Raw genomic sequence first — 25,596 nt, forward strand, 5'->3', positions numbered from 1 at the left:
ATCCTAGCTAGCACCTGGATCCCCTGGGGCCTGGTACAATCTATGAAGGACAGCTCAGAGGACCCAGACTCTGATTAAAGACCTTCAAATTCATGACTCCTTGTGGGCTTCTGGGTGAAGCTCCTCATCTCATCAAGCTTTAGTTGCCTCCTTATTAAGGTGGTAATAATAATAATAATAGCCACCTCCCAGGAAAGCAGTAAGACAGGCTATACTATGTGAGTGCTTTGTAACTTGTAGAGCAGAATGCCCATCTTGGTATTATCGACTTTCAAAGCTTTGTGCTATATCCTTTCTCCCCAGACAAAAGCCTTACCAGGAGCTGCTTTCTTTCCCCAGCCCATGAAAGAACAGGCTCACTGAATCCTGGCATGTTTCCTCACTGAGTCCAGACAGTATCCTAGAGTGTTTCTTAGTCACTGTCTCTGCTGCCTGAGGTTGACACACTGAATGGCATCTCTCTGCTGTCTTGGGTGCATGGCACAGGGACTCTTAGGCCTTTCAGTAGCAGGACTCATATCACCCAGTGTCTCCTCTTCTTACCATTGTTCTCAGTCTGGATGTCAAAGCACTGCCCTCTGTTAACCCTCCAGCCACACTGTCCCAGGCCCTCAAGGTTGGGTGGAACATGGAGGTAAGGGGGATAAATGGCAAGAACTTTAGGTTCAGGCTATCCTAGACGCTTCCTTTGGGGGAAGAAGGGTTGGGTGAAGGTCTCTAGGGGAGATGGCACCTCACCCTTCAATGTCATCTTCATCTGTCTCGTTGGCCTTGTGAGGTGTCTTAATGTTGTCCCCCTTACCAACCACAGCGACATCACACTTCACATAACCCTTCAGCCCGGCAGAAATGTCATCAGGATCCGACAGGATGGCCCACTTGTGATGGAACTGGTGTTCTGCAGTGGTGAGGAAAGGCATTGTACCTGCCATCCCTACCCCAGGGTAGGCCATGGGGCAGCCAAGCTGAGTGCCTTCTAGGCCCCAAGGGCTCAAGGCTGGAAGGCCCAGGATACTTATGGCCACAGTTCTGCTTATTCTGCCCAGAGAAGACAGATTTCCTCTGTAGCTAGAGAGCAGGGCAAGGCCCCACCCAGGGTCACACGTTTAGGACTCTGAATTACTTCCTAATAAGTCTCTCAGCTTGCAGACTCCCTTAATGTTCCAGCTACAGCTGGTCTCACATGGCTGCTGGATAGGGCCTCTTCTCACCTCCCATTTTCAACCGTTCTGAGTTGCCTCATGTGAAGCCCAAAGGTTCATGGGTCTCCTGCTGCTCTCCTTCCTGCCCAGTTCTACCACTCCAGCCCTTTCCAGGCAAAGTAATCATTGCTTCCTGAGCTTGCACTGAGCCAGACTCCAAGCCATTGTGTCTGCTCCAAACGCCCTCACCTTCGCTCCTCTCCCTGTTTAGCTGGAAAGCTTCTACTCATTTTGTCCTAGGGGCTCCTCTTCCATGCAGCCTTCTCTGACTGCTTTGGAGGAATTGGTCCTGGCCTCTTGGTGCTCTTGGGACCCTGTGAGGCTGCCTCCGACCTTACTGTGATCATCTATGTACTGCTTGTCTCCAACTGTAGACTGAGACAGGGACAGGCAGTCTGTCTCCCCAGTGTCCCTAAGACACAAGATAGTATGGAGTAAAGGAGGCATTTTATGACGATCTTCCCCACTGGGTTGACTTCAAAGCTAGTGTGCAGGTATGGGGAGAAAGGGATCTTTTAGTTTCCTGTGCCCACCAAAATCTCCAGGGGCTCAGAACTCCTTCCTGATTTTCCACTAGTATCTTCCAAGGCTCTGACCCTAAAGGACTCCCTGAGGTGAGGTTGAGGCTGGGAGAAGCAGGCTGTGTGTTCACTGGCTGGTTTAGATGTCAGGAGAGATAAGTCCACAGCAGTGTGAAGGACAAATCAAAGGTGGTAAGAAGTCAGGAAGCCATGGTCACTGGACAACTTATATTCAGTTGGTGGCCTGAGGAGGATCTCAGGACCTCACAGTATTGCCTGAGAAGATGTGTATAGGATGGAAGGATGACCAGATAGCTACATGTCTGTTGGAGAGATGGACAGATGACTGAGGGTGGGCTGCCTGCTGGCCCTGTGGATGGATGAGTAAATGGTGGGTAGATAAATGGATAGCAGGATTTGTTATGATGTGGACAGGAGTGGATGGATGGATAGGTGGGTGGGTGGCTTTTGGATAGGTGGGTAGATGGGCAGATATGCACATGGTTAGATGAACTGGGGAAATTTAGAAAGGAAAGAACAAGATGCAAGAGTAACTCGAAATTTAACCTGGTGTGATGGCTCTGGGTGTGATGGCACATGCCTTTAATCCCAGCACCTGGGAGGCAGAGGCAGGTGGATCTCTGTGAGTTCAAGGCCAGCCTGGTCTACATACTGAGTTCCAGGACAGCTGGGGCTACAGGGAGACCCTGTCTCAAAAAGACCCAAATAGATCTGCAAACAAAGGTGAAGATTACAGATGACAGATTTTTATCTGACATGAAGGAAATGGAGCTGTCTCAATTATGGGATGGTGAGTATCCCCACCATAAGAGATGCTGCTCAGAGGTACCACTGGATTGGTGGCCTTCGAAGTCCTTCTAATCCTGATATCATTATCTGAGACTGGAGGTACAAGAACAACATGGGACTCCAACTCTGGAGATGGGACTCCATCTTCAGCCTGGCTCTGACAATTGTGGCTGAGGTGGGATGGGCTGGAAAGCTGCTAGCCACAAAAACCTCCTCTACGACTATAAGCCACTTCCAGCAGAGGGCAGCAGTGAGCAGTTTTAAGCCAGATTGGAGAGCAGAGCATGAAAGGGAGAGTGCATGCCTCCTGGAGGGAGGGCACCAGGCTCAGGGGCAGACTCAGCAGGAGCAGTAAGTCTGGGAATGGATTATACTGGTGGAAAGCCTGGGTTCATATTCTATTTTGCCACTTATTCCCACTGCAGTTTTGGACCAGCAATTTAGGCTTGGAGAGCCTCAGTTTCCTTACTGTGAGATGGGAACAATGAATAGGGAGGTTAGACCTGCTGGGAGTGTGTTTGGCCCAGAGCCTGGACCTACCACCTCCATAAGAGCAGTGTTGTCCTAGTCAGGACTCAACTACCCAGAAGTGTATATTAATCTCCCTTCTGTCTCTTGACTCTTGACTGCAGGCCTGCCTGCTGATGCTTAGCCCAGAGAGGAAGTCATCCTTGGGGATGCAAGTGGCACTCAAACCTGTGGCCCATGGCTGTGGGAAGCAACACAGGAGGAGATAGACTCTTCCTTGAAGTCAGCGGGCAGTGATGGGTATTCAGGAGGTTGTGGTCCCTATTTGGAGGCTCCAGATTGTTTAGGTAGTGGAAAAGGCCTTGGCTTGGGTACCAGAGGGCCCAGGTTCTCCCTCACACTTTGGGAAAGTCCCTTTATCACCTTGGGTCTGTCCATCTTTCTTTTCTTTCTTTCTTTTTTTTTTTAATGTGTCCCAGGTTAGCCTCTAACCAGCTATGTGCCCAAAAATGACCTTGAATTTTAGGTCTTTCTATCTCTTCCTCCCAAGTGCTGGAATTACAGTGTCACCATACCTGGTTTATGCAGTGCTGGAGATTGAACTAAGGACTTCGTGCATGCTAGGCAAGCACTCTATCAACTGACCTACCTGTGCAGCCTACCTGTCCATTTTAACAGGGACCTGACTAGATGTTTTAAGGCCGCATAGCTCGAAGGTTCTGATTTGTGATTTTCATGTGTACAGTCTTAGATACTGAACTCAAATTTCCTGATGTGAGGCACAGTTACAATGCTGGCACAGTTACAATGCTCACCAGCTGAGTGTTATGAGGATGGGCAGCAAGAAAGTATCAATTGTTCAACTTACTTATAATTGGCACCTCCAAACCGTCTCCTTTCTCTCCACTCACTGGATGCGTCTGTAAAATTACTATTGTCTCTCTTGCCACACTTTGTAAGGGTTGAATGTGACAATTTGGGTGAAATTGTATTGTCACCATCAAAGTGCCTCATGGGATTTTTACTGCTTCTGAGCAACTGCTTCAGTAACGTGTGTGTTCCCAAGTTGGCCATGTAGTGGCAAGTCCTTTAGGCCATCTCTTGGGACATCCTTGCCAACTACACAGAGTATTGACACATAGGGACCTTCAGAGTGGCTAATCAGTCACAGCCCACCATGGCTACTTCTCAGAGGGCTTGGGTCCCTTGTGAAGTGTTTTGAAAGTCCAGAGTCCCCAAAAGGTTGCTGTACCACACTTGCCATTGACTGTCACCACATTTAGATTGGAAAGTGTGACTTGATGGAACACATGACCTGGTGGTCTCCTGATCGGCTGATTGGCTGGATCAAATCCTGGCACATCTGTGAGCCTCAGGCATCGCCATGGCCAGAGAGGTGATGGGGCTCCAATAAAGATAACAGGGGTCCTTTCTGCTCAGCAGGTACCAGCCAGAGGCAGTGTGTGGGCATGCTCCCTCAAAGGCTGCTCAGTGTACCCGAAACAACTTTCTCATAAGACACAGAACAGGTGACTCTCCAGTGTGCCACACACATTCAAGCATTCACTCTGTATAGTTACTTCTAGGCTCTGTGTAGATCTCTTGTCCCCATAGTGAGCCAGCACTCACCAGGCCCAGTGTACATGGTCCTTGCATCTGTGATCAGACTGCACACTTCACCGCCCTCCTGCCCATGACTGCATACTGATGGCCATTGAACTGTATCTATATGCTCCTTGATGGATAAGCCCAAGAACCAACATCATGGGGAGGACCTCAAGTGTTACTCCTGGAGTGGCATGCACCAAGGCTGACCAGTTCATTCTTAGTGGGTTACTTACCAGGCTGGGAGTACACAGTCCCCACATCCATTTTGAAGGAGCCCACCAGGGTGCCACTGCGAAGCAGGTTCTTGGAATGGATCACCTTCAGGGCAGAACCACCAGTCAGGCTGGGCAAGATGAGGCCTTTGTGGGGTTGAGGCAAGGGTAGGGGCAGGACCCATTGACGATGGTGTTACTTTCATCTTTCAGGGGACCCAAGTTCTATAGTAAAGCAGGAAGGTTTGGCAGGGCAGGGGTAGCTTGCTTATCCCACCCAACATCTGTGGTTTTAAAAATTATTATTATTATTTCTGGCTGTTATGCGTGGGTGAATAGGTTGTATAATCTACCTGGCTGAAGGAGCAAGAGGGAGGGGGGTCAACATCTATGCTGTGATAGCCATTTCCCAGGCATGGGATTGCTTTGTCATGAACAGTGTCTTCCAAGGTTGTACCAAGGTGCAACTTGAGTTAGTGGCCCTGCCTGCTGGCTGGGGCTGCTCACTCACCGAGATCTTGATGATCTTGTCGAACATGATGTCAGGAGAGACATGGAAGTCGAAGACGAAGTACTGGAGGGGAAAGACCCAGGCTGCTGTCACTGGCGGCCCCTCCCTCCTGACAGTGCCTGTCTGTACCCCATCATTTCCCCTGAGCCTGAAAGTTCAGATGAGCAGCAGTGGTGACCCATAGGGTTCTGAGGGACTGAGGTGGAGGTAGGTGAGAAGCACAGCCCTGTCTCCTAGGTTGGGTCTTCTACTACTGGGGGAAGGAATGATCTACCTGGTGTGTTCATGCTGTGGGCAGCCCAGTATAGCTATGAATGAGACCCACCACATTTGTAGATGATATCATGTTGCAGTGTCCAAAGGTCAGTCACTCCTGGGTTTATGTGCTGTGCTCAGAAGGACCCCAGCTGGGAAACCAGGAAATGTAGTTCTAGGCCAGCTCTGCCCTTTTCTAGCTGCGGGGACTTGACTGATATGCTCTCTAACATGCCCCTCAGACAACCGCAAAACAGGGGTACTGACATCAGCTGCCACACCACGGAATCAGGAATGTTACTGACTGTGAGGTACACCTGGTGGGAAGGCCATGCAGACATCACCATTAAACCTCAATGCTGCCTGCAAGATGTGTTCCTACCCTAGAGGTAAAAACAGGGTGGGGTCTTTGAATGGACACACTTGATGTGAGAGGGCATTTCCTCTGCCATGAAAGCAAAATGCTGCAGGGTGAACTGTTCTTGTCTACTGTGAGCCTCCGTCTCCGTTACAGCTCCCACCCTTGTCCTGGCTGCCATGGTGGGGGTAAGGGTGAGGGCAGTGAGAAGAGTGAACATTGCTTTGGTGAACTTATGTGCAGAGCAAAGAAAGAAGGCTGTGTTACCAGAGGGCTTCGATTAGGGTCAGTGTCCCAAGAACAAGAATTTCCAGCTCTAGGATCTTTATATGTAAGCACTGTGCATCTTTAAAGCCAGTGACATTTAGCTGTTACTGCTGGGTTCATCACTTCCCTTCATGAGCCTCAGTTCACCCCTGTGCTATGGTGATAATGACATCAGGCCACCACGCTGTCTACCATCCACACAGAAGCTGGAAGGTGTGGGTGTGAAGTTAAAATGAGAGGGCCCGGGTATGTACCTAGTAAAGGCGCAATGAATGTTAACTGGCATGCATGGCTGATAAGTCTAGAGGGTGCTGACTGGGGTGAGGGTCTGCTGCTCTGGAGAGGCAGGTGGGGTCTGGATTTGGGAACCATCAGTATAACCTAAGGTGTGGGAATGGGGAAGACACCTGAGGAGACTGCCAGAGGGCCCAGGACAGGGCTCTGTGAAGCAGCAGACATCTTTGGTGGGTGATGGAAGCAATGGCAGTTAGGAAGCTGTGACGAAGGAGCTGGAAGAGTGTAAGAGAGCACTTGGGAAGTGGGCAGGCAACAAGATGAAGAGGCCAGGGTACTACAGAGAGGCAGAGGGTGGGGACAGCTCACATGTCTATTATGAGTAGGGGCGTTAACAAGGAGGATCCTGGAGAGCCAGTTGGGAGTGGAGAAAAACCTTCCTCGAGTGATGGACTTTGGGTTGCTGACCTTGAGAATCTATGGGTTGTCCTGGCTGTGCTTAGACAGAATATTCTGCTGTTAGAGCATCATGTGGGCAAGGGAGAAGGAAAGAGCCAGAAGAAAGGCAAAGCCAGAATTGGGGTGCTAGGAAAGGTGCAATGTTCGATCCTTTGGGATGTAGAAAGAGAAGGGTCCATGGCAAAGATGAGAGGTGGACATTGGGCAGGAGGAAGAACAGTCTTGCAGACTGTCCAGGTAACCACATGCCCACACAGAGAAGGGGTTTGGCCTGATCCCAGGTTATTGAGGAAAAAAAGTTGTGAGTCTTCCTACCCAGGCAGGCTCAGAGCTATGCTGATGAGCCACCATGCCAGGTGCATCAGAACTGAACCAGCCCCATGGCAAGGAGCTGGCTAGGCTGGGGACAGAATCCCACATGTTCTGAGCTGGCCGGAATCAGAGTCCTTGTATTTTCCAAGCATAATTCCTTCTTGGAATGCCTTAGAGATCTACTAAGTCAGGTTGCTGGTCCCCACCTCCCTCTGCTGTTCTAGTGGCAGTTTCCGCTTTTCAGAAAACTTGCCAGAAACAAGACAGACCCATGGTTAGGAGGATACCTTTCAGTAAAGAGGAAAGTAAGAGAAAGAAAGCCCATTCTTAGGGCTTCAAGCCACAGGGGGACAGCGTAGAACAACCATATCAACTTGGGAGGGGTTTAATTTCCAAGGGACATCTGCCAACATCTGAAAATATTTAGCTGCTACAAGTAGGAGCTTGCTGTCAACATCTTGTAGCTTCAGTGCCCTATGGTGTCTAGGGCAATCCAGAATTCTCCCTCCAAAATATCCAGTGGGCTGAATTTAAGAAACCTTAGTGTCCTGGTTAAGCTTCAGTTGTCAACTTGACACACCTGAGAAGAGGGAACCTCAACAGAGGAATGTTTTCTATCAGATTGACCTGTGGCCATACCTGAGTTATTTTCTCAGTCGCTGAATGGTGTAAGAGAGCTTGGTCCACTGTGATGGTCCCATGTCTGGGAAAGTGGGCCCGGGCTGTATAAAAGAAGTAACTGAGCAAGCCAGAGGGGTAAGCCAGAAGGCGACATTTCTCTGTAGTCCATGCTTCAGTTCCTGCCTCTAGGTTCCTGACTTGAATTCCTGCCCTGGTTCCTCAAGGATGAACTGTGATCAGACTGTGTAATCTAAATAAACCCTTTCCTCCCCAAGTTGGTTTTGGTCAGAGTGTTTTATCACAGCAATGGAAAAGCTAACGAGGACACCTCGTTTAGAGGAAAGAGACAGGAACAAAATTAGAGGTACTTGTCTTTGTGCAAGAGTACACATGTGACCAGGATCAGATGAAAGCTGGTCAAAGATAAGCCAAGGATAGGAGAGGGTTTCTAGATGTGGCTAGAAGGTGACATGTGAGGGTAGAAGCTGTGTGTCATCCCCCTCTGAGGCTCTGATGCTGCCCCCAAGTACCATAGCCTGGTGCTCAGCAGATGTTCAGCAAATGTCCCTTCTTTGTTTGGATAAGAATCCACTCAGCAGTGTTAATGAGTCCTCCAAATACCCGCCAGGCTCTGAGCTGGCCACAGTGATGAGGGAGACTGAGAGCCCTTAGTCCATCAGGGGGGACATAGACACAAAAGGCCAATCACAGCTCAAGGGCATTATTGCTCTACTTATGGGCTGCTCAGTGGCAAGGACATTTGAGTTGGGCTCTGCAGGGAGTATAGGAGTTTTCTGGAGGAGCCACAAAGCTGGGAAGCTACCTTGGATGGAGGAAATGAATTCAATGAAACATGAGGCTTGATGCAAGGTGAACCCTTGAGTCAGCCACATGTGGCTTCACCATTATTGAATAACCACCGAGAGCCTTAGGACCTGTCTCTGCAGTCATCAGGGGGAAATCTACTCTTATCTAGAGAAGAGGCTTTTCCAGCTAGGGATGTGTCCTGATATAAGATCAGAGATGCCCAGCTTGAATGTCCTGACTCCACCCAGGGCCAGAGGGCACCTGAACAGTGACGTCTTGTTCTGGGAACCAGAGGGACACCAGCTGGCTGAATGTAGTCCATTTGTGATTACACATGAGTTTGGCTAGGCTTGGGCTGAAAGGCAGGAAGTGTGCCTGGATTTTATGTCCTGCAGGTACACAGCTGAAGGCCCCCACAGCTGCCCCAAACAGGACACAGGACATGAATGCATCATTTGGACCAGCCTGGCACTCCTTGCTACCTGGAGTCACTGGAGTAGGCAGCCTGGGTGCCCACTCTAGGACAGGGATCTTGGGGCCCTAGACTTCTAGAGCAGATCACTATAGGGTCCCATCTGGAGCCCAGTTGTCAAGATGCTGCATTGGAGGGAGTGGCCAGGTAGACAATGTGGGCTCTGACCCATCAACAGCACTCTGGAATGATGGGTAGTCTCTTTCCAATCTGAGGCCTCAGTTCCCCCCTCTGTAAGATGTGGACATCAAACTATGAAGTCTCTGAAGTCCTTCACTCATAGGGTAGCAGGCATTTCCTACTCATAGCCAAAGTCAAAGCCATGCTCTTGAGGGAAGTGTCTCCAAGGCTCAGGTGACCATGAAAGCAGCTGAGTAGAGAGGACAGACACCCTGAACCTGATCAGCGAGGACTTTCTCCAGGAGTCTCAGTATCCCACTGTGCAATAGGGAACAGTGATTATCTCTGATAGGTGCTGATGCACCTAATGGATTTAGTGGAAGGCTTGGTGCATGGGAAGGGTTCTTTCATGGTGCCAGTGGCACCCTGGAGCCAGCTGCTTTGGCTCAGGCTCAGGACTGGACAGCAGCTGTGACTGCTATGAGGGGTGGTTCACAGAGTTACAAGGTTGACCTGTGACTAGAGCAGGGCCAGACTGGGGTGCAGAAGGTGTGGCCCTCCATATCAGTGTGCTGGGTGGTAAGAGGGTGGGCTGAGGCCTGACTCCCAGCTGCTCCTGTTCACATGTCAGGAGGCCCCTTTCCCACCCTGAGCCATGGGTCCACTGACCTCATTGTAGTAAGGACAGTTTGTGGACTCCTTCATGGACGTGTATTTCTTGTCATCGCCCACTTCCACACATACCACAGGGTCCATGTTCAAGCCCACCAGTTGCCGAGCCTCGATTACTGTGATGCTGACCTGCAGGAGGGAGAGTGGGGACCACATGGAGGGTTGGAGGAAACTTGGAATCCCACTGGAGCTTTGGGTTCAGCATCATGGCTGGAAGACAAAGGGAGTCAGCATAACTTGAGTCACATCCCAGGCTCCATGCTGACCATGACCTCCAATTTGCTGGGTGATCCTGGTCTCTGTGTCTGCACTTGGTAGAGGGGTATGGGCTGGTGATCTCTAAGTGTCCTCTAGAATCACCTGGTGTATGGGTCATACTCCTGGACCTGTCCTCTCATGGAGGACAGGTCCAGCAGCAGTTTTCCTAACCCAGTTAGGCATACTTAACCTACTACAGGCAGCTAAGAATAGCCATGAATGAGGCCTAACACAAAATAGTAAACTTACTTAAAATATTATGAGCATTTTTTTTTGCAGTAATTTGTTTGAGCAGTTTTCGATCATGAACTTTGTAGATGACAATGTTAAGAAGTTGTACACCCCAGGGACTGGAGAGATAGCTCAGTGGTCAGGAGCACTTGCTCTCCATCAGAGGACCTGGGTTTTGTTCCCAGCAGTCACACAGTGGCTAACAACCTCTGTAACTCCAGTTCCAGGGGACCTGACACTCTCTTTTGACCTTTCTGGGCATTGTATGCATGTGGTGGATTTATATACTCACAGGCAAAACACTCTTATGCATAAAAATATTTAAAGTTGTACACCCCTAAAAGTTGTACGTGATTCTAGGATCTGAGTTCTTCCTGATGCTGTGGCTTTGCTGGTGGAAAGCCACCAAACCACTAGTTTCCTACACCCAGAGATTAAGCTTTTTAAGCCTTCATGAACTTTCTTTGGAGCTCTTGCACTAGGATTTCTTGTTTAAGCCTGAAGACTCTGACATGTCCTTGGGTTTCTGGAAGCTCAGCCCCTTTTTATGTTCCAGTCTCCACTCCTCTCGCTGAATTTTTTGAATGGCCGGGGCCCCCTTTTCCTGCCTGGTGATGGTATGTTGTGTGTGTTCAACTGTGTTCTTTCAGTGGCCTCCAGCTCTCTGGAACCTTACTTCTGTCCTGGGAAGCCCCGTTTCAACTGTCTATTCAGTCAATAAATATTTAGGGAACACCTGCTGAGGCCAGGTACAGGTAAGATTGAAATAAGCTCCTACTACTTATGGAACTTAGTTATAAATGAGTACTAGCTTATAGATTTAAGCTAACACATATATTTTTAGTTTAAATATATAAAAAAGATATATGTCATAATAAATAACATATATATTATGTGTATGTTTTGCCTACATGTTTGTATGGGCACCACCTGCCTTTGGAGGCCAGAAGAGGACACTGGATCTCCTGGAACTGGAGTTACAAACAGTTGTGAGTCATCATGTGCATGTTGGGAACTAAACCCAGGTCCTGTGTGAGAATAGCAAGTGCTTTTAACCATTGGGCCATCTCTCCAGCTCCAAAGATATATGTCTTTATATACACATACATATAAAGACATGTATAGATAAAAAGATGTATATAAAGATCTATATAGAAAGTTATACATACATATAACTGAAAAATATAAGAAACATATATATGGAGAAAGAGACTGAGTGAAGGGAGGGACAGGGAATGGAGAAGAGGAAGGGAGATGGGAACTGGTGGGAGAAGAGGGAAGGGAGGAGGATGAGAGGAGGGGTAAAATTTTTGATGTAATTACTACTTTTCCTGAATTTCATTTCAGGTCATCAATTCTTTCTTTGGATTTGGAAGGGTCAGTCCTCTCTAGGGTGGCCATGGCAAAATAGAAATAGTTACAGACTTGGGGCTGCTGGATTTGGCATTGAGCCTCGATCTACATATGGCCAGGAATGAATGCAGAGGACCCTGTGGGCTCACCGAGCTGCAATTTTCTCAGCTCTAAGCTGAGACCCCAGCTACCTACCAGGCTGTGAGGGTTAAATGAGATGATGTGTGCCAAAAGCCATCATAATCAGAAAGCTCCATGGAATGAGAGCCATTGGTGTAAGTGGCCTCTCAGATTCTGCCTTCCAGCTGTGGTCATCTCTTGAGTGGGTAAGCTTGGTAGCATGCTTTAGATCCCTCCAGAGGACTCTTGAACTTGCACTGTAACCCTGAGCCTCCCCTCAGCTGCAGTAAGCATTTCCTCGCTAGCTAGTGCAACTGTAAGGGCAGCTGTTCATGGCACTCATCTCGATCTCTGGTACTTTGGTTGCTGTGCTTTGATGCAACTTCTAAATATGACTTTACTCAGGAGAATTATTTTCTCTTTTTATATAAAAAGAATTCTTACTAAAATTATCATCCACTGTGTTCTTCAAGGTCTTATAAATAGTCTGAAGATCAAGAAAAATCCACACATCAAAAATGCTGCTAGGAAAATAGAAACCCCAACACCAGTGAGACTGTTGCCAGGAAAGTATAGAAACACAGAGCCAACTGTGTGCTGAGGTAACACTTGAACTATGAGAGGAAACACTTCTATTCTGGAGCTTGAAGAGTCAAAGGGGCTGAGGTCTGAACATTTAGAATCCATGCTTTAAAGAGTTGCAATAATCACCATTTCTTCAGGGAGCTAAAAAGGAAACAGGGCTAATTAACTTAGCTCCGAGAAATTTACTGTGAAGAGACACTAGAAGTCCTTCTGGAATATTCTTTTTGCACAGAAGTGTATAGAGTTTTAACTTCTATGAACCTTTTTTATGAAAAAGGTTTTCAAAATTCCATTTTTTCCTATAACCAGCTCCCTCCCAGCTCAAAAGAGGCTTTCTGTGGCTGAGGACTGGCAGGTAGATGAGAAAGAATGGTTTCAGTATATATCCCAGACATGCTATCTGGAGACCAACCTTCCCCATGCCAAAATGGTGGTTGGTTTTTATGCATGCCTTCCACCTTTTGACCCCTCTGTTCCATAGTCTGTTCCATAGTTCAGGTTTGCATCTTCCTCTGTGACGCATAGCCAGCACTAGTGGCCAGGGTCAGAAACTGACAGAAGTGAGGGGAGAGCGAGGAGGAGGGCAGAGGCATGAAGAGATGGGGGGAGAGATGGGTGTGTGTGTGGAGGAGGTATTTCCATAGCCCCCCAGCCCCTGCCTCAGCTGTGTTCAGGGAGGAATATAACACTTCAAATGAATAAAGAACTTGGTTATCCTCTACCTTGGCAGGAGGGGATGGGTCATCCCTCCAGTCATCCGAATGTTAAGGAAACAGAAACACCAGTACAAGAAAGCAAAGGAGCTATGGTTTCATATTCATTTTTTCCAGAGTGAAAGTCCAGAGAGTAAAGAAGCTCAAGTGGGACCATGTGACCAGTTGATACATTGGTCCTGCTGAGGTAAGGACCAGAATCCTGAAGTGGCCCCATGAAAGACCATTGCTAGAAAGAGTTCTGAGTGGCAAATGCGTTCCTCTATCCTGGAGGAACCCCAAGAATAACAGTTCCTTGTGGCCTGTTTCAGGGTAATTTGTTCATGCATCAAGAGCATCTGCTGGGAGCTAGAGGGGAGAGGTGGTGGGACCCCCAATACCATTGCTCCACAGCATTCTTTATCTCCTCTCATCTCTAGGAGTCACAGATGTGACCTGACCAGATTTGCAGATTGCTCCAGCAGTGATGGAAGATGGAGTGGAGGAGGACTATGAAGATGGCTGGGGTTGGGGGGCAGGAAGATGGGGGTGCTTGTGGTAACACAGCTGAGGCTGCAGCTTCGGGGCTGGCCCAGGAAATGAAGTGGAGGTGGAAACTGGAGAGCTGTTTGGAGGTGGTTAAGCCCTGGTTTCAGGAAGAGAAGATGGGGAAGACTCAAGATTCGTGACTCCACAAGAGTATCTCTGACTAGTGGAGAACATTGCTCACTTTGGTGGTCAAAGTGCCCATTCCCAGGGAGGTGACAGTGGCTTGTCCCCTCTGAGAGACTAATAATTGGGAATGAGTTTATATGTTACATCCATTCTAAATTGTCCACAGAGTATAGGTACATCATGCTCTCTTTTCCCTCCAGCTCTCCTCCCACTGGTATCCAACCTCTGGGATGGTTGTGACCCTCGGGATTCCACCTGGATCTGAGTTCTGCTAGGTCCCCCTCTCTTTTCACCAGCAGTGTCTGCTTTTTGAGGTCCTTCTGATTCATCAAAGCCAAATTCTCCTATGGAGAGAAGTCCCCATTGGTTTGTATGTTGCCTTTATTGGAAGTAAAAATATTTAGCATTTTAATCTTTCCAGCTCTTTTGCAAAGTGAATAAACACATGCAGGAGGACTGAGTGGATCTGTCAGGAGCCACTGTGCTGCCAGGTGAAATGTGATAACTGTGGTTCAATTCAGAAGTTTAAAAAGATTCTGGAGGGAAAAATATCTGGTTTGGGAAATAAAAGTCCCTAGCAGGAAGGAGGTTGAAAGGAAGCACTGAGTTCAAGTGAAGCAGGGACCAACCAATCTTGGCTCCAGCCTTGATTCACCTGTGACCCGGGGCAGGCTCCCTCACTTCTTTGGTTTCAGTTCTTACTATAAAATGCAATACTTGTGAAAATGTAACAATTATATTTGGGTGGTTGTAAGAAGTACATCATCTTAGATGGAAACACATATTTAGTTCTTAGCACAGTGCCTGATATGTAATAAATATTTATAAAATAAATTGCATTAACAAAGCCTCCATTTTTTTATGTGTTTCTGTGGCACAGGCCAGTGGCATAGTATCTGAGTTGGGTCTATGGAATTTTCCTGGTCTCAGGTGATCTCCCAGGCCCAGTCTCCTGGGAGATCTTAAAAGTTCCAGGGTGTGTGTGTGTGTGTGTGTGTGTGTGTGTGTGTGTGTGTGTGTGTGTTTTAGTAGAGAGGCTGGGGTGACATTTCCAAATCTCTAAGGGGCTCAAAGGCTAGAAGTTAGACATCTAAGACAAGGGTGTCACCATCTGACATTACGTGGGGCTATTTTTCCAAACATCAGGGAAGATGGTTACAGAGTGGATGGAAACCACCTGAAAGAAGTGTTAAGAGAGACAAAGCAAATTCTTGGGAAAATGTGACCAGACAGATTATTCATACCAAGGGTGTCATCTAGCCCTTCATATCAGTCGGTACCTAGGAAGTTAAGGGTGGGGTTGCCCATGCAGAAGAGGTACTGTGCATGGGTCCTGGGAAATGGGCATCAAAAACAAAGCTCTACTCTGGGAGAGGGACTCACTCTGATTTTGGGGCTTGGTGCTGGTACCCAGGTAAAGCATCTCCAGGCAGGAGTGCAATACAGGCAGATGGGGTGAAGACTCCCATCAGCAAGCATGCTCTCTCAGTGTTAGGAATGTATAACAGTCTCTTGACCAATGGATGGGCCCTGTTAACTCCTCAGAGGAGGGTTGGGAGCCATGGGGTGGGTGGTCCCTGGGCCTATCTTGAGAGATGGCTTCTCTCATCCTGTTTTTAACTTTATAAGTAATGGCTAGGTGCTTCTGGCTTGTACATCTGTCTATTGTGAATCATGTTAGTGTAACTCTGTATCTCAGGCTTCTGGTCAATTCTGGGAGAACAGCCAAGAATGAGGGTCTGGCCCTGCAAAGCTGAGGCCACTGTGGCCCTATGCCAGCAGCCACTAGTGATGTTCAGCCCCTGTCCTATACTGTGCCTATAGTCACAACCCCACTGGTCAGATCCTTTTTTTCTTTAGTTTGGACGCACAGCATGTGGTCCTCTTTTGTTTTTTTCCAGGCCCCTCTTACTTTATGATGTTTAACACTGGACACAAAATCTTCAAGGAGCTTTGAGCAGTATAAAAAGGGATCTCAAATTCCTTTTGGAGTCTGCATTTCTCTACTTTGATCCTTCTAAGAATGCCTCCCAGACAGAAGCTCACTTTGAGAATTTATACTCCTCTTGTGGTTTTCTTTGGCTCCCCAATTTAGATCCCGGAGTCTATAATGGATACCTGTCTGGGTCTCCACATTCCAGTAGAGTCTGTAAGACTGGGGCCTCCAGGTGCCCACCTACCTGATAATCCATGGGCCTCCCAGCACTCGGCTCCATCTTAATGTCTGGCTTAGATCTGAGGAGGAGAATGCACTGTCAGAGTTGGCGTGAGGGACTTGCTTGCAGGGAGGGTTCTACCAGGGCTGTGGCCATGGTGAGAACATGCAGGAAGAGCAGAGTGGCAGAATCAAGGACTGCCAACAGAATGGGGGATTAGCTGTTGGTGGCACCAACAGAGAGAACTAAACAGAGACAGAAGTACAGGGAGACAGACTTCAGGTGAACAGTCACTTGTGGGCTGGGCAGTGCTGTTTCCCTCCATCCACAGGGGCTCAGTGACCTACTGCAGTCTGCCTGTGCAAGGGGACAGTCAAGGACAACAAGAAAGGGGCAGGATTAGGAGGAAGCTTCCCATGGGCCCTGATTCCTATACTCCCAAATCCAGAACCTGGCAAGTTGGCCCTGCCCGATGAGCTGCAGGGTCCCAGCCCACTCACCGCTTATTGGAGACATTGCTGGTGAGAGCAGTGATTGAGGCTAGAGACATGGAGTCGGGATCCAGTCCATCCCTGAGCCGAATGGCCAGGGGGTCCAGGTCCTCCATCTCCAGCACTGCCGGTTCATCTGGGGCAGGGGAGGAGAAGGGAAGGTGAGTGGACACAGGGGTAGGACTGTCTCCCAGAAAGTGAGAGTCAAATTCAAGGTTCACTTGGTGGCACCTGCTTTGAATGCTGCCATCCACATATCTACTGTGTTCTCTAATGTTGGTTTTAAAATATTTTGGTTGACAGTATGTCTGGTCTTGTTTCTTCAAATCTTAGCTGATACAATTCTTTTATTTAACTCTATTTTATGAAGTATTGAATATCCTTTGTGGAAGAAGGTAGGAGCTAGCCCTTGCTTACTACATATATCAAATGACAATGGCTACTTTTAATTAAGTGGCTTCTAGGTTCAGGACACAGTGCCAGGCAATATATCTTAGTCCTTATAGCTAAGACCTGTCAAAATGGTCATTACTGTCATACAGATGGAAGTCACCGATGGAATGGGGGATTTAGGCCTGCACTCCTGTGTGTGACTCCAATGAGGTGAAGAAATGTTCTGGAAAGGCGATAGAGAGATGGGGAATTTGGGTCTCATTCAAGTAGCCATACTCTATCTAAGAAGGGCACGGCTGGAATCAGCATAGGAAAGGGGCAGGGAGAGAGAGTTCTGGGGCCAGAGGACCACATGGGGGAGACCCATGGCAGCAGTTGGCCTGCACACAGCTCCCTTCTCCACCACAAGTGTCTTTCTTTCCTTTCACCTGCTTTCTTGTCTCCTCTTAAATAGAGGTTAGATCCCTTTTCCAGCCTCCACCAAGCACCACTGGCCACTCTAGCTCCTCAGGCCCAGTGGCCTTTTTACAGAGAGGTGGCCTGCTGGCAGAGATCAACCACAGCCTACTTTCTTGCTAGTCTAGTCTCTCTTCTAATTAAAAATCTTGGGGTGTGTATAATGTTAAATAAGCAATGTGGGGGAATGGATTGTCCACTCTGCAAAGGTTCTGGATCCTAGTGGGCCTCTTCTGGCTGCATTTTTGATGGGGTCTGCCTCCTAGGTCAGCCAATGGCAGTCCAAGCTCTGTCTAGGTGGCTCTTGTTGACCAGTGTGGGGTGGAGAAGAAGGGCTGGTTGAGACCAGTTCCAGGTGGGGTTGAATGATGGGTACAGTTCAAAGAAATGGCTGAAAGGGATGTCTGAGCAGTGGGCAGGGCCATGTGGCCTACCTTGTCTTTGGGGCTCCTCTTTGTGGGTCCTGGTCTTGCTGAGCTTCATGGCAGAGAACACGCTCCTTCCGGCTCTGTAATGGTGTGTAGCCAGAGTGAGGTGGAGGGAGATAGAGGCATGGAGGAAAACACACATGTACACAAGAGCCAATCCCCGGAAAATACAGAGAAAGGGAGATGGAGGCCCTGGTCCCTCATGGATTGTTCCCAAGATATACTGGAGGGTGTAACTTCCTGAAATTAGGGACTTGAGGGATATAGGGTACTTCTGCCTTCACCTTACAGAGGAGCAGATGGGAGTCCTAGCTAGCCCAGGAGGGGTCTGGAGCGTGGCTGGGTCTTGGGCTTTCCAGCCTGATCTCAGTCCAGTCTTCGCAGAGTGCTGAACTCTGCAGTCTCCAAGCTTATCCTTCCATCGCTGCACCCCTACTAGCTAACTGGAAGTCAGATGCCGGGAGACAACATCAGAACAGAAGCGCAGTCTCTGGGACTCTGAAGGGTTAGAGACTGAGGCTGAGGAGGAGGCTGGCCCGGGAAGCCAGGTGTTCAGGTCTCAGATGGTCCTGGTGCACAGAGCCTGGCCTGCCTCTCTCCGACCTCTCTGTGCTGTGGGCAGCACAGTGAAATCGAAATGAGCCTTTCCCCACCTATATCTTATTCTAGCCTTTGTCCCTCTGCCTGTCCTTTCCTATTACCACTTCCCCTTTCCCCAGTCCCCTAGAACTTGTGGCAGACCCCATACTCCTACCTCTTCCTCTGGCTTGGTAATGTCTTTGTGCCCAGGCAAAGGGTCTTGCAGTAGTGGGGCTGAGGGAAGGGGGCAGGAACCCTCACAGCCCTTCTGTGATGTCCCTGCAGCTGAGCCTGAGGTCCCCAGAGCCAGGAGAGACCGGGAGTAGGATTGGTGGGGGGTAAGGTGCAGTATTCCATTACCCCATCCATATTGCATAAGAGGGATACCTGACTCCGCTTCCCATTCTCCTCCTCCTGGGTGTGGCTGCCATGCTGCAGGGTCCCCTGGAGGTAGGTGCAGGCCCATCCCTAACCTGCTTCCAACAGGCCCACTGACTTTGAGTCTGCATCTCCCTATAGAGGCTTGAGGCTGGCATCTAAGACTCCTAGATCCCTGTTCTGCATGCTGTATAATGTGAAGTTAGAGAAGACCTCTCTGCCTGTAGAGATGTCTAGAAACCTTCAACGCTTCTACCCGGAATTTGGAAAGGGGCCAATCTCATTCCCCAAACCAGGCCCTCACTGAAACCCAGGACTTTACTATTCAGATACAGGGCAAGGAATGTCAGTTATCGTGGTGATGGGTGGTCAGGGACCACTCCTTTGGTGTGATGTCAACTTACTGAATATTCATTGATTTCCTTAAAATTGGTGAAAAAAGGCTGGGCAACGCTGTTTTGCTGTTTTCTCAGTATTGTGGGTGTACAAGTAGGAAAAGGGGGAAGGAGGGGGTTTACAAAAGGAAAGGTGATGTCTTTGGAATTATTGTTTGACTCAAGTATCTTTGGTATTCTTTATATTTTCTCAACTTTCAATCTCTCTTTTTCTGTCTGCATGTGTGGTGGTATTTGCATGGGTGTGTAGGTGTGTGTGTGTGTGTGTGTGTGTGTGTGTGTGTGTGTGCATTTGGAGGCCAGCGGTTGATGTTGGGTGTCTTGACACCTTATTTACTGAGGCAGGGTCTCTCTCACTGAACCCAAAGCTGGATGGCTTGTCTAGTCTAACTAACCGGCTTGAAGCAGGGACAGCCCGTCTCTTCCTCTCGAGTGCTGGATTTACAGGTGGCCCCTATGCCCACATGGTATTTATGCTTGCACAGCAAGTGCTCTATCCACTAAACAGTTCCCTGACCGTTCAACTGGCAATTTCATTTCTGTGGTTTTAACAGTTGACTCTAAGCACAAAATAGATGCCAGGATTCCAAGAAGTATTTGCTGAAGTATAGGCTCGCTGGGACCTCAAAAAATTTATTTACTTATTTTTATTTTATTAAAGACATTTAAAAATTTTAATTATATTTATCTATTTAGAGTTTGTGTATGTGTGTGGGGGCACACACATTCTAGGGCACACGTGTGGAAGTCAGCAGACAACTTTTGGGGGTTGGTTTTCTTCTTCTACCCTGTGGATCCTGGGGATTGAACTGAGGTTGTAGCTTTGGTGGTAGGTGTTTTTATCTGCAGAGCCCCATTTTTTTTTTTTTTTGAGACAGGATCTCATGTAGCTCAGGCTGGCCTCAAACTTGTCATATAATCCAGGCTGGTCTTGAACTCCTGATCCTCCTGCCTCAGCCTCTCAATGCTGGGATTAGAGGAATATACCACCATAACTCACTGCTGGGAATTGAACCCAGAACTTTGCATAGTAGGCAGGGCTGTACCACAGGATTACATTAAAGGGAGGTAGGTTTTTCCCTATCTGTTTATCTATCTATCTATCTATCTATCTATCTATCTATCTATCTATCTATCTATCATCTACCTGTTTATCTTTTTATGTGTCTGTTTGCCTTTGTATATATGTCTATCATCTATCTTCTATCATCCATCTATCATCTATGAATTTTATATATATATATAATACACACACACACACACACACACACACACACACACACACACACACACGTCTTTCTGTATGGCCCCAAAGAGACACAACTCCTGAGCAACAATTGTGGGCCAGTGGCCTTTCCAGATGTTTACTCATTTAACTCACCAGTAATTCTGAGGGATGTACATATGCCTCTTTTTATTCAACCAGTGAAAAGTAAAGTTCAGAGAGGAGAAAATCATCTTAGGATCCCACAGTAAGTGGTACAATCGGGGTCAAAGCCTGAAGAGCATGTCCCTTAGGCCTGCAGTATTTTTATTAGGTCCTGGCTGCATTATCTCCATGCTCTCATTGCATTGACTACTCTGAACATGAATTCAGCATGACCAAAATGAACTTTAGCAAAAAGGTTGCTGGGCAATTGCGGGTGTGGCTATGGCTCACATGCCAGCATCATTTGCAGATTGGCATGTCATTAGGCAGAGCCCCACGGAGAAGGTATTCATTCAAAAATGACCCAAGCATCCACACATGTGGAAAGAGACTGAAGTAAATGTTAAATTGCTGGTGGCACACAGCTGAGCAGATCAGTAAGCTCATTAGAAGTGGTTGTATGGTAGTGGGAAAGGGATCATCCTGCCCAGCTTAGCCTGAAGCATGCTGGGGGCTTTCTCTCCAACTGGTGAGGCAGGGTTCCAGCTGTACTTGGACCTCTGCAGCAATCCTAGTACTTGTGGGCACTCACTCTACTCAACATTTCCTTAGCTGTGCCATCCTGTCTCAGCCTTTAGGTTCCTTGCTGCCCAGCCTGCTGTTCTACTACCTTGCTCCTAAATTAACCAGGACTCCCCTGGAGAGCTCCATGTGTGACCTACATGATGCCATGCCCATGGCAGCCTGCTCTAGTTGGAATCTTCCCATCCCTGGGGTAAGGGTTCTAAGACAGCAAATCCAAATGCTGTGTGGAGCAGAAGAGGCCCTATCTGGAGAAGCCAGCTGCTCTGCATTCTGGGCTGGGATCTGGCCCTGCTGCCTGAGATCCAGAGGGATTACTAGGTAACTGGATGCAGACACTCCCTGGTGCTCTCCCCACATACCTTACATAGGTCCTGGGGTACCCTTATGGCTCTTGCATTTGAATGCCACTTTATTCTTTAGGAAGTAAAACTTGAGACTTTTAAATGACTATATTTAAATCCAATCATTTCTACTGTACCCTGAAACCATTAAAGGGGAAAACCCTTCTGCCTGCATTGTTTGACAACCAGAAACAAACAGGCTCATTGGCAGTACTCCTGTGTGCCTGAGAATATTTCAATATGATGTGCTTGTCTCTTGATAAGAAAATGGACATCTTGATGAGAGAATGGACATCATCCAAAGTTCTTTTTTTTTTTCCTTTAAATTTTTTTTTTTTTTTTTTAATGCCGGGTGTGGTGATGAACGCCTTTAATCCCAGCACTCGGGAGGCAGACGCAGGCGGATTTTTCTGAGTTTGAGGCCAGCCTGGTCTACATAGTGAGTTCCAGGACAGCTGGGGCTACAAGGAGACCCTGTCTCAAAAAGACAAAAAACAAAACAAAACAAAACAAAAAACCCACAAAAAAACCCACCTTTTTTTTAAAGATTATATTTTTATTTTCTGTGAATGAGTGTTTTGCCTGCATGTATTTAGGCATGCCATGTGTGTACAAGACCTGTAGAGGCCAGAAGAGGGTGTGGGATCTGCTGGAACTGGAGTTATATATGGTTATCAGCTACTATGTGGGTGCTAGGAACTGAAGCTGGGTCCTCTGGAAGAGCAGTGAGTGCCCTTAACCACTGAGCCCTCTCTCCAGCCCATTTTCCACAGTTCTTGCTACAGATGTTGTGCTCTGTTGGTTTCTACACTGCTCTTTGGTTGGTCGGCACTGTGGACATCAGAGCAGGATGCCATTGTTAGTATTGCCCTTTCTGATTTTCTGATTCATGACACATCAGGAGTTCACTATAGAAAAATCACTTTCAGGACTGGAGAGATGGTGCAGCTGTTAAAGGCTCAGCTCACAATCAAAAAGAAAAAGCCCTCTCTACTTCTAGTCCCCGGAAAGCAGTGCACAGTCTTCTCCTGACAAAAATCACCTTTGGGGTGATTTTAAAAATAAATTTAATTTACATTTTAAAAATTATTAACATATTGAATACTTAGATTATAAAAAATTAATTAGTAGTTTAAGTTACTATTTTAAGATTTATAATTCTGTATTTCAGCTAACTGATTTCTATAACCATAGAAGCTAGGATGTAGTGAGAATCCAGTGAAGAAAACAAGCCAATAGTCAGCACTATGAAGATACACCTTCATGGGCACAGTGAGCTTGAGAATTATGCTGGGCCTGGTGGTACACACCTGTAATCCTAGCACTCAGAGGTGGAGGCAAGAGGATCAGGAGTTCAAGACCAGCTTTGGCTACACAGTGAGTTTTAGCCTGGGTTACATGAGAACTAGTCTTAAAAACAAGCAAACAATAAAACAAAAAACCCACAACACAAACACACACATATATAAAACAAAGACAAACAAATAGCTTGAGAATTAGAAGCGTAGGGGAGGTGGTTTCTTGGGACCCCCTGAAGATTTAGAATCACATTTGCTGCCTGTGTCTGGATTCACCATGGTCAGAATGATGCATGTAGACTGGTAGTTCTCTAGAGAAAACATTTTAAAATCAGCGTGTTCCTGGTAATCCCTTCATCTATGGATCTGACAATTCTTTTGCTTGTTCCATGGCTCCATTTAGAAGTCTGCCACTATGACTGTGTGGTAAACACAGGGTTTGAGGGGAAGCTGTGTATTCATTACGACTTGGGAACATTCACCAAGGGAAATCCAGTGGCCTGAGTGCTGCATTGATTCACTCTATTATTCTGGAAGCTGTAACTTAGAAGGGTGTAGCTACAAATGAACTGCAGATTGTGCCCCTCACAGCCCAGCCTCCACTAGGCCTCAAGTAATCAGACTATCAGGATATATCTAGGGTCTACAATAATTTCTTTGCATATCTTTAACAGCCTGATTTTAAAAACTTGAGGGTACATTTCCAAGTGCTTCTGGATGGGCTTATTTCTTTTATTTTACATGCCCCAAGTACAGGTGGTTTCTTTTTTCTTTTCTTCCCTTCAGTTCTTTTTTTTGTATTAGCAACCCCCACACCCGTGTGTGTGTGTGTGTGTGTGTGTGTGTGTGTGTGTGTGTATTGTCTGGGTAGGCGTTCCACATTATGTGTATGGAGGTCAGAGGACAACTTGCAGGAGTCAGTTCTCTCCTTCTACCATGTGGGTTCTGGGGATCCAATTCAGGTCGTCAGGCTTGACTCAAGCACTCTTACCCACGGAGCCATCTCACTGCCCCCTCCTTTTATTATTATCTTTAAAAAATTTTAAAACAGGGTCCCAGTTAGATCAGGCTGGACTCTAAACTCAATATAAAGCTGAGGGATGGCCTGAGACTCTTGATCTTCCTGCCTCCACTCTGAATGCTGAAATTATAGGCAGGTATAATCATGCCTTGCAACTATAGGTAATTTTGAAATTTTTGATGTCTTTGAAAATGTGTTGAATTTTAGTTAGTTTTGAATAGCTTCCTGAATTGACTTTTAAAATGTTTATGTATATAATGTATGTGTGTATGTATACATGCATTTTTGTGGTGCTAGGGATCAAGTCCAGGACACATACTAGGCAAGGGCTCTACTACTGAGTTGCTTCCCTGGCCCAGATTGACTGGGGACCACCATGTCTCCAAATGGCCTTTTTTGTGCACATATCTCTGTTGTACCAGGGGGCATGGGAGATCCCTAAGAGCTCATCCAGGCCTTAGGAGTATCTGGAAAGCTGATTCCTGGGTTCTTTCTGGTGGTCCCATCTTTTGCAAAGCTCAAGCAGACAGCATTGTGGAAACAGATTTCCCATTTCCCCATGGCAACCTATCTTAGAGTCCCACATACTCCCAGGGACTTCTCTCCTGGGTCAAATCTTACGTCTTCTCTACTGCATCTTACATTTGTTTTCACTGATCATCCCTCAGGGGAGGTAGAAAGCAATCAGCTTGGCAGCACAATTGTCAGAGACTGCAAGCTCTTCCCATGGTTTTCTTTTCTCAGGCTGAAGAGTTTCAATTTGCTTAATCACTTCTTAGAGATTCCATTTCTTATTCCCCTACACATTAAAATAATAATACATGCTAGTTTACTTAATTTCATCGGTATTAGGAGATGGCAAGAAATAAGATGGAGAAGGGCCAGGGAAGCAGTGTGTGCTGTGGGCCTGCCATGTGCCTGCACTATGTGGCACTTCTGGCTACTGTCACAGAGATCAGGCCAGTCTGACAGACTCAGGGGGCTGAACTTTGAGCATGGTCTCAGATGGAGAGCTTGGGGCCAGCTTGGTGGCCACAGAGAAACCTAGATCCTTGAGCTCTTTCCCTAGGGGAACCCCCAGTTCTGTAGCCCCCTCATCTTCCACTCACCCCACGATTCAGCTCCTGGGCTCTCTCCCAGCTTTGTCCCACACTTTGCCTGATGCTGCTAGCCTGACTCAGATGCTGGCAAACTCCTTCCTCTTTCAGGTCTCTCTCTGAGTGGAGCTCTCTCCATATGGTGGGTTACTTCTATCACTGTGTGGTCATGGTTAGGACTTGTGTATAACAAGCATGATTAGAACTCAGTGTGCTTTGAGTAAAGCAATGGATGAGGCTGTAAGATGCCCAGGATCTTAACATATGGAGCCTTGTCCCCCCACCACCCAGGCCTAGTGCTGATGATCAGTTTAGACTACTATAGACAGAATTACAAACTAATTTTTAAAGTAGCGGGAATTCAGTTTTGAACAAATCTCATGTTATCTCTGGGTTTCAATTTCCATATGTGGAAAATATGGACTATTGCCAGCTTTTCAGCTCTCGTTGTGTTTAAAGAATTAATTGGCTTTAGAGTGCTAGTTAGGTGCTTTCAATTTCCTGGGTCCATTATGGGTAGGAAGTTAGACACCATGTGTTTTTGTCCCAGCTCTGCCCAGAGCTGAGACTTGGTATCTATAAAGGGTGGTTGGCCAGAGGCTCCCTGTACTATGAGCAGACCCGACTGCCTGAACCACAATAATTCCTGTGACACTAGAGTCTCCAGATGACTGTGGCTCTAGAGTGACAAGCCCATCACAACCTTAGGTTACCAGTCTTACTAGCCCCTTGTGACCAGCCTGCCCATCAGAAGTCCCCTTCTTCTCTCTTCACTCAGCCTCAATG

The 25,596-nt window shown here is 47.4% G+C and overlaps 1 protein-coding gene across 10 annotated transcripts in view; it reads right to left on the reverse strand.

The window, feature by feature from the left end:
- Otof (otoferlin) overlaps positions 1–25,596 on the reverse strand; it is a 230,539-nt gene that overhangs the window by 23,564 nt on the left and 181,379 nt on the right. For all 10 annotated transcript variants that reach the window (XM_008835010.2, XM_008835006.2, XM_029564463.1 and 7 more), the window contains 7 exons: positions 17,754–17,827; positions 16,480–16,606; positions 16,004–16,058; positions 9,907–10,038; positions 5,333–5,395; positions 4,843–4,927; positions 739–898 (listed from right to left, as the gene is read on the reverse strand). In XM_008835010.2, coding sequence (XP_008833232.1) covers positions 739–898; positions 4,843–4,927; positions 5,333–5,395; positions 9,907–10,038; positions 16,004–16,058; positions 16,480–16,606; positions 17,754–17,827 — 696 coding nt within the window. The remainder of the gene's footprint in view (positions 1–738; positions 899–4,842; positions 4,928–5,332; positions 5,396–9,906; positions 10,039–16,003; positions 16,059–16,479; positions 16,607–17,753; positions 17,828–25,596) is intronic.

This window comes from Nannospalax galili, unplaced genomic scaffold (genome assembly GCF_000622305.1).
Source record: "Nannospalax galili isolate Female #2095 unplaced genomic scaffold, S.galili_v1.0 scaffold517, whole genome shotgun sequence".
NCBI lineage: Eukaryota > Metazoa > Chordata > Mammalia > Rodentia > Spalacidae > Nannospalax > Nannospalax galili.